The 12,471-nt window shown below is 57.1% G+C and overlaps 1 protein-coding gene across 1 annotated transcript in view; it reads left to right on the top strand.

Annotated features, from left to right (window-relative positions):
* The window catches only part of CRABP2 (cellular retinoic acid binding protein 2), a 7,695-nt gene extending 2,189 nt beyond the window's left edge, over positions 1-5,506 (top strand). Inside the window, exons 2-4 of the mRNA XM_019555635.1 lie at positions 2,796-2,974; positions 3,953-4,069; positions 4,319-5,506. Coding sequence (XP_019411180.1) covers positions 2,796-2,974; positions 3,953-4,069; positions 4,319-4,369 — 347 coding nt within the window. The 3' untranslated portion in view covers positions 4,370-5,506. The remainder of the gene's footprint in view (positions 1-2,795; positions 2,975-3,952; positions 4,070-4,318) is intronic.
* The last annotated feature ends 6,965 nt before the right edge of the window (positions 5,507-12,471 follow it).

Here is a 12,471-nt window from a genome sequence, read left to right as displayed (position 1 = left end):
GCTCAGGGTCTGGCTGACACCTGGAGGCAGGGAGCTGCCTTGAGGACAGACCTAGCAAGCAGGAGCTGGAGAACAATGGAAAACCCCCTCCCCCACAACCCTGGAGAACAATGGAGAGCTGCTCCCTCGCTCCCAAACCTGCTGGGCAACAGTGGCCCTCTCCCCTCCCTGGAGCAGGCCTCCACGGCTACCCCCTTCCATGCAACCCCATCCCAAGCCCCTAAGGATGGGGATACACCCTGCCTGTGCCCCCTCCCCCTGCAACGGATGGAGCAGAATATTTTCCAGCCGAGGGGCTCGGCGCGAAATACTTGGGGATAATTATCACTTGCTTCTATTTCACTCCCGCACCCCCTCCCTTCCTCTCCCAGCCCAGCCTGGCGGAGAAATAAATCTGCCAGCGATAGCGTAAATTTCTGCCTTTCCCACGGCGGCGAAGCGGGGTCCCGGCTCTTATCAGCCTGGGTTTTATTGGCATCGGAGCTGCCGGAGGGGAAGCGGATCTCTCTTGGCACCTTGGCTGCGAGGGAAAGGGGGGGGGACTCCATGGAAAGGACCTGATGAGATAAGGAGTCATTAAATTTCAGCCTGGGACAGAGCCAAGCAAGGCGGGGCAGGGGGCAAGGGTCCCCAACCCGTGTGCGAAGCCAGTTGCCCCCCTGACAACACCCGAGGGACTGTCAGGGTTTTCCTCCTGCGGCCCCCATTGGAGATCCCTTTACTTGGCACCAGCTTGCATATGCCAGTTCAGAGGAGAAATGCCAGGTGGGGGTCTCGGGAGGGCACTGGGGCCAGATTCGCCAGGGCACCTGGGCTTTGAGGCTGGCCCTGGATGGGGGGTGGGCTTCTTCAGTCCCTCTGGCCCTGCGGGTCTTAACTCTTGCTTTCTTTTCCCACGAGAGCTGGTGTGCTTCCTGGAGCTGGGGCTTTACAGGACTCGTGGAGCCCTGTGACGCAGTGTTCCCGCTAAGCTGCGTGGTGTGTGCGACCGCGCAGGCGCCCCTGGCAGCGTGGCATGAGCACGCCTGCGCGGCCATGCACGCCACGCAGCTTAGAGGGAACGCTGCAGGGAGGCCCACAGAGCTGCGGCCGAGGCTCCTGGTTAAAGGCTCTGCCCCTTCTCCTTGCCCATGTGAATGCCCCTCCCTGCCTCATTTGCTCCCACTCCACAGCTGGAGAAACTGAGGCAGGGAGGCCAAGGGAGTTGGCAAAGATCTCCCAGAAAGTCATTGACAGTGCCAGGAGTGGAAACAAGGTCCTTCCAAGGTCCCGTCTGGGGTCCTTCCAATGCAGCTGCCCCCAAGGAGCTCAGCAGGGTGGGGTGCCTCATGCCCCCCTGCACAACGCCCACATGTGTGCCCTCTGCCTTGCCCCCTTCACCCTGCAGGCCGGACACCAGACAAAGGCTCGCCTGTGTCCTGTTTCTCCTTCTGGGACTGGCATGCCCCTCTCGACTGCAGCCCCCATGTCATGGTGGCAGCGACCCCCCAGAAGAAGCCGCAAGCTAGAGCCAGGGCCTGGGGGGCTGGGGGCTGGTAGGGGAGAGCCCGAAGCAGCCCAGCCATGGGAACGGGGCGCCAGGCAGGCCGAACAATGGGGGGTCTGTGCCGGGCTGGGCCCTGGGGCTCGCGGCCAGACCTCTGCCAGGAAAAATCTGCCCTGTGGCTTTCTGCGGCCAGAGGTTAATCCGGCTCCCAGGGCTCGGTGCACGGTGTCCCCCCCTCCTCATGTGACACCCAGGGATGTCGCACGCCTGGGGGCTTCCAGACCCCTGAGCTGGGGTAAGCCGGCAGGGGAGCCTGGAGCTGGGCCAGCTCCTGGCATGGAGCCCTGGGCAACCAGGCTGGGTGGGCCACAGGACTCGTCCAGCCCCCTCCTCACCCCTGGCCCCTGCTCAGCATGTCAGTGCATGCCCATGTGTCTACAGGTGTCTGCATGGCTGTCTGCGGGGGGTGGGGTGCACATCTGTTTGCATGTGTGCGTGCTTCTATGTCTGTGTGCGCACCTGGGTGGGTACACATGTGTGTCTGTATTTATGGTTGTGTGTGTGCGTCTGTCTCTGTGTGCATGATATACGTGCATCTGTGTTTGTGTATGCACGTGTTTCTGTCCTTGTGTACATGTCTCGCGAGTGCACGTGTGCATCTGTGTGTGTGTGTCTGTCTGTCTGTCTGTGTATCTATGTGTGCATGTCTTGTGTGTGCATCTGTTTGCATGTGTGCATGTCTATGTGTGAGTGCATGTGTCTCTCCATTTATCTGTGTCCATGTGTGTATGTGTCCATCTGTGTGCATGTCCCCCTGTGTGTGCATGTCTTGTTTGTGCACTTGTGTCTCGGTGCATGTGTGTATGCATGTGCGTGTCAGGGTGTGTTTGTACACATCTGTGTCTGCGTGAGTGTCTTGTCTGTCTGTGTATCTCTGTGCCTGGGTGCGTATACATATGCGTGTCTGTATGCACGTGCACACGTGTGCATCTTGTCATCAATCATTCCCCTCACTGAAAAATAACCCCACAGCGGCCCCCAGGATGGGGGGCTGACTTGCAGAGCCCATCAGCCCCCCTCCGAGGCAGGCGAGAGCCACTTGACCCCGCTGGCCTGCGGAAGGGAGATGCTGCAACTCGCCTGCAGCCCAGATGTGCGGGGCCAGGGGCTGTGGTTCTACCCTGAGGCTTTCCCACTCTGGTTGGGGAGAGATCCCCTCTTCTCCCAGCCTCAGGGGAGCCGGCTGGCCCATGCCAGTTTGCTCATGGGGTCCCAGCCCACCCGTGGCCTGACCTGCTCCCCTCCGCAGGCGTCAATGTGATGCTGAGGAAAATCGCAGTGGCCGCGGCCTCCAAGCCAGCCGTGGAGATCAAGCAGGACGGAGAGACCTTTTACATCAAGACTTCGACCACAGTGCGCACCACCGAGATCCACTTCAAGATTGGTGAGGAGTTTGAGGAGCAGACCGTGGACGGGCGGCCATGCAAGGTGAGGGGGTGCGGGGGCTGTACTGTCCCCGGGGAGACCCTGGATGGGGCAGGTCTTGGCTTGGGGTCTTCTGCACCCATCAAAGCCAGGGCAGAACTGGGTGTGAAGGTGCTGCGATGAACAGGGCTTTTGCCAGCTGGGTCTGAGACACCCTGTGCAAACCCAGGACTCCAGCTCTTAGTGTGATACTTACACACACATGTGGGTGCGTACACACGCCAGGGCTCCAGCTCTCAGCATGACACACCCACGTGTATATCTCAGCACACACCCCAAGACTTGTCCTCTTAGCATGATACTTGTGTGTGTGCGCCCCTGGGCTGCAGCTCTTTTGGTGTGACACATGCACATGTATGTATGTGCCTATGTCCTGTGACTCCAGGTGTCTTAGCATGACACTCGCATATGCATGTGCACCATGTCACACCCCTGGAGTCCAGCTTAGTTGGTGCAACACCCATGTGTACACCTGTGTGTACCACCCCTGGACTCCAGCTGCCTTTATATGACACACACACACATCCTCTGGAGCCCAAGTCACTGGGTATGATGGGTGTGTACACCCCCACTCCCTGGTATCTGTGTTTTGCATTGCTCTCATGCACAAATGCACATGCACACATGCACCCCCCCCATTATCTGTTTTGCATTAATCTCACCTGCACATGCACACACACACACATAAGCGCCCCCCCGTTATCTGTGCTTTGTGTTGATCTCACACACGTGTGCACACACATGCACCATGCCCCCGCTGTCTGTGCTTTGCATTGACCTCACACACACATGTACACACACATACATACCCCCCCGTTATCTGTGCTTTGCATTGATCTCACACACACACACACACACACACACACACACACACACCCCGTGTGGGGACAGACCCAGCACCCGCCTGCTCCGGAGGATGGAACAAATGGCCAACACCTGGCTGCGCTAACGAGGCCCCTGTGTTCCTCTCCTCCCTGGCAGAGCTTGGCCAAATGGGAGAGCGAGAACAAGATGGTGTGTGAGCAGCGGCTGCTCAAGGGCGAGGGGCCCAAGACAGGCTGGTCCAGGGAGATGACCAACGACGGGGAACTCATCCTGGTAAGGCCAACCACAGTGTGCGAAGGGTTAACCCCAGGGGGGTTCTTGCAGCGGGGGGATCCCTCCCAGTGTATCAGAGACCTTGATTTCTCTTCCCATCCTCTGCTCTGTTCCACCAAGGCGCTCTTAAGGCTGCTCGGGCCCTACGTCCAGAATCAGGGCCCTTGGTGCCCCGGGATGTGCTGCCGATGCCCCAGCGGTGGGTGTCTGGCCCTGGTATCCCCTGACATCTGTTCTCATCCTTTCTAGACCATGACAGCTGACGACGTCATTTGCACGAGGGTCTACATCCGGGAGTGAGGCTCCGGCGGGGCCGCACCAGGCTCCCATGGCCCCAATCCTGCCCCCTCCACAGACCTCCAGGACCCCTGGCACGGAGACCCAACCCAGATGCCCCAGAGGCCCCACTCCACAATCGCCCCTGCCCCTTTGCTCTGCCACCCCCATCCCGGCACATCAGGGTTCAAGCAACTCCAATTAACCGCTCGTGGGCTTGTCCTGTCCAGCCCCAGCACTGGGTGCTTCGCCCTTGCACCCTGCCCATCTGCCCAGTGGCACAACAGTTTTCCCATCTGCTGCAAACCCAGCTGCCCCTTGATGCCTGTGGGAGCCTAGCAGTTTGCCCAAACCCTGGAAGCCTGCAAGACTGCAACACCTTCGGTGCAATTTGAAGGACCCTTTGATCTCTGGGGTGGCAGGGAATAGCCCAGCTGTGCTGCCTTTGCTAGAAATAGCAGTGCAAGCACTTGTGCATAAACTGGAATAAGAGCATCCACATGCAGGAGATGCCCAGCGTTAAGTAAACTGGGATCATCCTCAAACTGGGACAGCCCTGCTCCCTGGCTTCCTTCCAACCCCATCTCTTCCAATTCCTGTCTAGACCCCTCCCTTTGCCTCTCCTGCCCCATCAAAGCCGTCTCCATGCCTGTCTGCTCCCCCTCCAAGCACCACGTGCTTTTCCAACCTGCATCCGTGTCCCAGGGCCTCACCAAAATTGTCCATGATGTTACCTGTCTGAACAGGATCCTTCCTCCCCTGGAGGTTTCCCTCCCTGGTTCCCTTCCCGCCCCCAGACAACCGTTCAAGATGAGAAGTGGAAAGTGCTGTGCATTCCTTTTTAATTTCCCCTGGCTTTGATTTTTGATTTTATACAGAATATTTTTTCATATGCCCCTAGGAAGAACCTGTAGGGTTGTCTAGACATGCTCCTTTCCCCACATAGAGCCTTGAACTCTTGCTCACTTGCTGTCTCCTGTCCTGGTAGTTTATCCTCAATTTTCTTTGTTTGAGTATTTATTTGTTAATATTGTATTAAAAAGGAAGCAATCCACACCACAAAAGAAATCCCAGCCCCAGCCAGCCAGGCCACCAGGGATCTTGCCTTGAACATCGTGTCTTTCTGGACGCCTCTTTCTTTTAATAAATGTCTCACAAGTTGCTTCCTTGTCTTGGTTATGGTTGGAAATTAGGACCATCTCTTGTGAGCGTCACAGCATTAAGTCATGGAGCTCGTGACAATGGGGGATTGCCGAGACCGAGAGGAGAATGGGGTTCCTCCTGGCATTAGGGCGATGTCTGCTCCATTTGGAGATCCAGCCAGGCTGCATCCCCTGGATATCTTGAACCCAGAGATGGTGGGTGCCTGTGGGATGGGCTGACACGGCATGGCTAGCTCTAGACAGGCCCTGTTCACCACACTCTCTCCCCTTTCACCATGGAGGGGCAGGAAGGCAAACTTATGGCTGGTGTGAGTTCCCCTTTAAGAGCAGAGCATGATGGGAGCTCTCACACACCTATAAAAAAGGGCAATCCAGGTGCCCGCTTACTCTGTTGATGCTGCTGGAGGGGAAGGGAGCGACTGTTGCTTGGGCAGTGTGGAGGTGAAGCTGTGAACTCACTGGTGTTTCTCCCTTGTGTCCAGCCCAGCCTCCTTGCACCCCCAGGGGTGGTTTAACTCCATAGGGATGTCGAGGGGTGCAGATAATACCCATTCTTGTCTTGGGGGGAGGAAGAGCCCAGCTCCCTTTGCCGGGATGCATTTGGGAATCAGCGGACGGGGCAGTGGATAGGCACCAGTCCCCCAGGGTTAAGCCATGTGCAGATGCCCCAAGAGCCTTGGGGGCTCCCAGCTGTGCTGTGGAGACCTTGCAAATACTGGGGTGCAATGGGAGCTGGGGCTGCTGGTGGTGGAGAAGTGGGGGGCCATGACTGGAACTAGCCAAGATGGTGGGAGTCTTCCAGCCCGCTGCAGGGCTCAGCCCTGCGTCGCTCAGCTTTGCAGCTGTCTCTACCACGTGGAAGCCAGGTCTTCATGCATCTTCCTGACACTTTCCAGCTCTCTCCTGCTGCTGCTTTGTTCTGGCTTCACCCCCTGCTCTTTCCAGGCCTCGTTCAGAAGCTGCCACTGCAGTAATGGGGCCATTTGTCACCCTCTGGCTGCCTGGATGGAAGATGCCCCAGGCAGGGGCAGAGTTTTGTGGGGAGCAGGAAGGAGTCATCCCCACTCTGCAGCAAATGAGGTGCTCAAAGATCTGCCTGGAGCCTTTGGGGCTTCACCCTAGGGCTACACTGGGGTCCCGGATCCACAAAGCGGCTGGGGAAAGGCTACAGTGCCGTCGCGGCCCCCCTCTGCCTGCCTGTTGTCTCTGCGCGGGGGCATGCCTGCTCAGATCAAAGCCTGAAAAACTGGTGGAGAACAAAGGCCTCGTCCTCGCCAGCTGGGATCAGGCAGGCTCACCCGGCTCCCTGGCACGCAGGGCGGGACAGGTCCCGAATGCCATGGGCAGGACACGCAGAGGGAAGGCGGTTTGTGGGGGGCCGCCAGGATGCCTGCGTCCTTCCCAATCTAGGGGCTCAGAACAGTGAATATCTGGAGACTGGGGGCTCTGTCCATAGGTGTGAGGGGTGTTTGGGTTAGTGGTTAGAGTGGGGAGGGGGGTGTCAGGATGCATGAATTGCATTGGGAAGGGGAATTTCTAGTGGTTAAACTGGGGAAGACTGGGAATCGGGACTCCTGGGTTCTCTTCTCTTTGCCCCAGGCCACCCCCACACCTAGGATGAGCGGTCCAAGGGGTGTCCTCCTACAGCCAGCATGGAGAAGGCTCTGCCCCACAAGACTGCCAGGAAGCTCTGGGGGAGCTAATGACTTTCTGAGCTGCTCCTGACCCTCTCGGCAGAGTTCACGTCCGGGAGGTTTGGTCTCGATTAAGTGCAGGAGCCGGTGCTGGTCGCCCTTGCCCTGCAGCCCCTCCGCCATCATTCCCGGTAACTAAGACCAGATGCTAGGCTGCCTGAGGCTGCGCGGGGCTCTGGAATTTGGCAGAGGGGGGTTGCAGCAGGGGCCCGGCTTGCTACTCTTGTTGCCCTCTCTTTGCACCTTTTTTGCACCTTTGCATCTTTGTCTGCTGATTGCTTAGGCTTCTCGGATTGGGCAACACACCCCTAGACCTGGAACGTTTCTCCTGAAATGGCTGAGCCTAACTGGCCCGAAGCTCATTTGAATGGAGGTTGGTGGAGAAAGGGGAATTTCTCTTCAGTTGGAAACTGCTCCCCACTCCATCCTGCAGGTAGCTCTGTGCTGCCTGCCCCTGGTTAGCGGGGAATGGGTTAGGGTTAGGGGGGCTGAGAGGGTAGCAACTAGCCAGAGAACCGTAAGGTTTCTGCAGCACTGAGCAGGGACCCCAGGACCGTGGACATAGTGGAGAGGCTGGTCCTGGGGCCACAGTCCCTGCTCCCTGCAGCTGAGCAGGCCCCCCACTAAAACGGTTATGTATATGTGGGACTCGGTCCTAAGGCAGATGTGTAACCCATCTGTCTATGTGAGGCTAAAGAGATGGGGAGAGTTAATCCAGTATCTCTCTCTCTCTCTCTCACACTGGCGCACACACACCCCTCCAGCTGCCCTGCATCTTTGTCATCAGGGCTGGGGCTTGAACCATGGCTGTTTTGCTTAAACAAAAGGCAAATTCCTCCTCCTGGGCTGTTTCTTGTGTTAATACCAATGAGGATTTGACCCATTTGCAAGACTTCTTGGAAAGCAGAGATTGTCAGGATGCATTTCCGTGACGCGGCACTCCGGGCAGGGGCCTCCAATATGGGATCCAGAGAGACTTGCTGAGTCTAGCTGCCTTTTTTCCTGGCTTGATGAGAAGAGATAGAAAGGGCATGGCATCCAGTACAGCCAGGATGGGGCAAGGAAGAAGGGAGATCTTGTGCACAGTTGCAATTGCCCTTGTCTCTGGATGCAAGCTCTACCTCGGGCTGGCTGGGGAATCCCTCTCTGGGATGCTCTTTCCTTGGCCGCTGGAAAAGATCTGCTCTTTGCCAGGGAAATGTGTCATGGAACGAAGTCGATGGTGATGGAAATTCATCCTGACGTGAAAATGGGGGAGAGGGAAAGCCCGTAGCTAATGGGAACAGTTCCATTCAGGCCTCTCTGGTTTCCCCATTTGGAGACTCCTTAGTTAGATTGGCTTTCATTCATCATTTTAGGACAACCAGCCATTGGGTCATTTTGACGTCTTTTAAGTCAGGACAAAGCATCTGGATTCCTTCGGTTGAACCAGGAGGTGTCGAGCTGACCCCGAGTTCACTCTCTCCTTCCAGCCTCGGAGCTGGCAGGAAATTGAAACCTTTTGGCATCTTGTCCTGCCCCGGAGTGGAGGAATTTTGCTATATCCAGTTCCTCCCCCCGCCCCTGAAATGAGAAACCTGATCTACATCATGCTAGCGGTTGGCGCCCCGCATGGGTCCAGCTGCACCCAGCCAGGCCCTGCATGGGCTGCAGCAAGCCTGGCACATGGGTGCTTCAGACTGGAACAGCTCACTCCCTCTCCATTCTAGGAATAGTTGTCCCTGTATAAGGTGCCTGATGGGGAGTAGTAGATACACTGGAGGGTAGGGTTAGGATTCAGAGAGACCTCAATAAATTGGAGAATTGGGCCAAAATAAATTTCCTGAGGTTCGACAAGGACTAATGCAAAGTCCTGCACTTAGGAGGGAACAATCCCATGCACTGGGACAGGCTGGGGGCTGACTGACTGGGCAGCAGCTCTGCAGAAAAGGACCTGGGGGTGACAGTGGACAATAAGCTGAATATGAGCCAGCAGTGTGCTCTTCCTGCCAAGAAGGCTAATGGCATCCTGGGCTGCATTGGTAGGAGGTTTGCCAGCAGATGGGGCGGAAAGTGATGCTTCCCTTCTATTTGACACTGGGGAGGCCACTTCTGGAGTCCTGTGTCCAGTTTTGGGCGCCCACTACAGAAAGGAGGTGGACACATTGGAGTCCAGTGGAGGGCAACAGAAATGGTTGTGGGGCTGGGACACATGACTTGTGAGGAGTGGCTGCGGGAACTGGGGTGTTTTATTTGGCAGAAGAGAAGACTGAGGGGGGATTTGATAGCAGCCTTCAGGTCCCTGCAGGGGGTTGCAAAGAGGATGGAGCTGAACTGATCTCAGTGGTGGCAGATGACAGGACAAGCAGCAATGGGCTCGAGTTGCAGCAAGGGATGTTGAGGTTGGATATTAGGAAAAACTTTCTTACAACAAGAGTGGTAAAGCACTGGAACAGGTTATCTAAAGAGGTGGTGGAGTCTCCATCTTTGGAGACGTTTAAGACCCAGCTCAACAAAGCCCTGGCTGGGATGATGTAGTTGGGGCTGGTCCTGCTTTAAGTAGGGGTTTGGACCAGATGTGACCTCCCGTGGTCCCTTCCCATCCTCATTGTGATCCTGTGATTCTCTCCCAAGAGAGGTCCTGTTGTACAGGAGGCCAGGAGCTGTGCAGCAAGATTGAGTTTACAGGGAAAAGCCTGTAACCCACGTAAGGACACACTGACAGGCACAAAGCAAGGGGCAGGGGCACAGAGCCAAACTGGGGTCTGGTGTTAAGATGGTGGGGGATCGATGCATGAACAGGATTATGCCCTGCTCACACGGGGCCTGATTCTGACCCACAGGGACCCATCTAGCGCTGCGTTCCTACCCATCTCCAGCAAGAAATGCCTTCAGCTCCAGATGTCCCTACCTCCTTCCCTTCTCCCCGCTCCGGTTCTCTACGCCCCAAAATAAAGGGGCAGCTTTCAGGGAGCAAACTGCAGGGAAGGTTCCCGCTGGGTCCCCTATTGGCAGCTGTGCACTTGATGGGCATGGGTCGGGTTTGGGCCCCAGGCCAGGGCAGGATCTGGGCCAGCTGCTTCTGACCCAGCCAAAGCCTGGGACAAGGTTTTTGGGGATGAACACCCCTTTTTGCAGATTCCGAGAAAGGTCCCAGTACATCTAAGGTGGCTGATAGCTTTCATCCACGTGGGCGGCATCCCGTGCCATCAGTGCCGGCAGATCTAGGCCCCTCTGATGCTAATCTCTCCTGGTAACCTTTGACCCCACCAGCTAGTAGAGACAAAACTCAACTCCTCCCCTGCATCCCTAGCCCCCTTTCCCTATCTGGGGCCCCTGAGAGCCTTTCATCCTCCCGCCACAAAGCCTCGGGCTTCTCCGTCTGCCCTGATGGGAGCCGCTTTCAACGGCCTCCTTTCTCCCTGGCGCCGGAGGGGTGTTCGCGGGTCAGGCAGCTCCCCCCTGCCTCCCCAGCCCCTGTCCCCTTCCATCACGGCTTTGTGTGAGGGTTAATGAATATCCAGCATTTTGCTCTGGTACATTGACCCCCCACCCCCTTCCATCTACCCTGCATTTTAATTAACTTTCTCCCTGAAAATGATGGATTGCTAGGGCCGGGGAGGTGGGGGGATGGGCCCAAATTTCCGAGCAGAGATCAAGTGGCTTGAATAGGAGTCCTCTGACCCCCACATTTCTCTATTGTGCAAAGGAAGGCGGGTGACGAGCTGCCGTACTGCCCAGGGTGCCCAGCACCTAGCCCTCAGGAGCACCAAGGGGACCCAGCCAGGATGTTTCCCATGGGAGGTTTTGTTCTGCGGGGAAACGCCTGCGTGTGTGGATGTCCGGACAATGCCAGAGCCTGCTGGTTGGAGAGCCCCCGCCTGTCGGAAAGCCAGGAGCTTGGCTCATGCTGGAACCATCCCCTTGGATGGGAGCCGCCTCGGCGTTCGGAGCGTGTCTGTGCAAAGCCCGCAGCCATTGTATCCAAGTGATGTGATCCGCTGGCCCAGCCAGCCACCGGGAATGTCGGGCTCGGGGAGTTGTTTGCTTGGGAGCGTGGGTGGCAGGGCCCCCTGGCTGGGACGAGGCAGGGAGCACGTGTGTTTGCTGCCAGAATATCACTGCAGCCGGGGGCTTGGGGTTGCCTAAGGGCGCATTTCTCCTATGAATTCCCCCCTATCCAAATCTTTGGGTGTTTGTGAGTCAGAAATCGAACCAAGAAGTCCTTGCTTCCAGCCCCTGTGTTCGTCTTCCCAAGGCAGAGAAAAAAACCCAGGTGTCCTAACTACCAGCCCCCCACCCTGCTGTTCCCAGGTGTGTGCTGACGGGCATCCCATTTCCAGCCCCGATAGCTCAGCTAGGATGGAAACAACTTCCAGTCTCTTTGCATTGTTCCCTGAAAAGGTTTCTGAGCTATCAAATACAGTGATCCAGTAGGTTTTCTTCTGGAGCATGTATGGTCTGGTCCGGGCAGCTGAGATGGGCATGGAGAAGTGTCTTGTGGTTGGCATGGAGCAGTGTGCATCTGACCAGGTTGGCACCAAGGGGTCTGGGCTTCACTGCCCAGCTGGGCTTCGTGCCCTGGCATTCAGGACACCTGGGTTCCTTCCCCCAGCTCCACTCTGTGATGGGTAAAAAACCCTTTGGGCTGCTTTTTAGGCCCAGACTGCTTCTAACCTGGACTCCTGCATTCGCCTCCCACCTGGGCTGGAATCCACCCCACAAGAAGGGGCAGCGTCTGTATTGCCCTGCTGATTCTGGAGGGTGCAGGGTGCATAGGGCATCCCTTCTGCACTGGGCACAGCAACCCTGTGGGAAGAATGCCTGGCATGTGGGTGAGCCCCAAGCCGGGGGCTGAGGGAAAGTCACTTCTCCCTCCAGGTGAGAGGGTGATGGTGGCAGGGGGAGGGGGGACTGGTCAGACAGGTTGGGAGGGGAACTGGGTGGAGAAGCCCCTTCCCCAGCCCTCACTGGAGACTTCACGCATGGCAGCGTCCAGGGAATGTCCAGCTACTGTGGGGAGCCTGGGAAAGGGGGGAGGGGAGCGGGGGGAGCGGGGCCAGAGGACCCCGTGCTGCAGAGACACCTGTGTGCATTGCTGCAGGCCAGCACGCATTCACACACATGCACACACCATGGGTGCTGGCCTACTACATACACATGCACACAGTATGGGTACCAGCCCAATACATGCACACGTCATGGGTGCTGACCAGTGCACCCACACATGCATACACTATAGGTGCTGGCCACCTACATACACATGCATGCACAGGCCATGGATGCTAGC

The sequence above is a fragment of the Crocodylus porosus genome, unplaced genomic scaffold (genome assembly GCF_001723895.1).
Source record: "Crocodylus porosus isolate Cpor-Errol unplaced genomic scaffold, CroPor_comp1, whole genome shotgun sequence".
NCBI classification, from domain to species: Eukaryota; Metazoa; Chordata; order Crocodylia; family Crocodylidae; genus Crocodylus; species Crocodylus porosus.
This window is presented reverse-complemented; position numbering and strand designations above follow the sequence as displayed.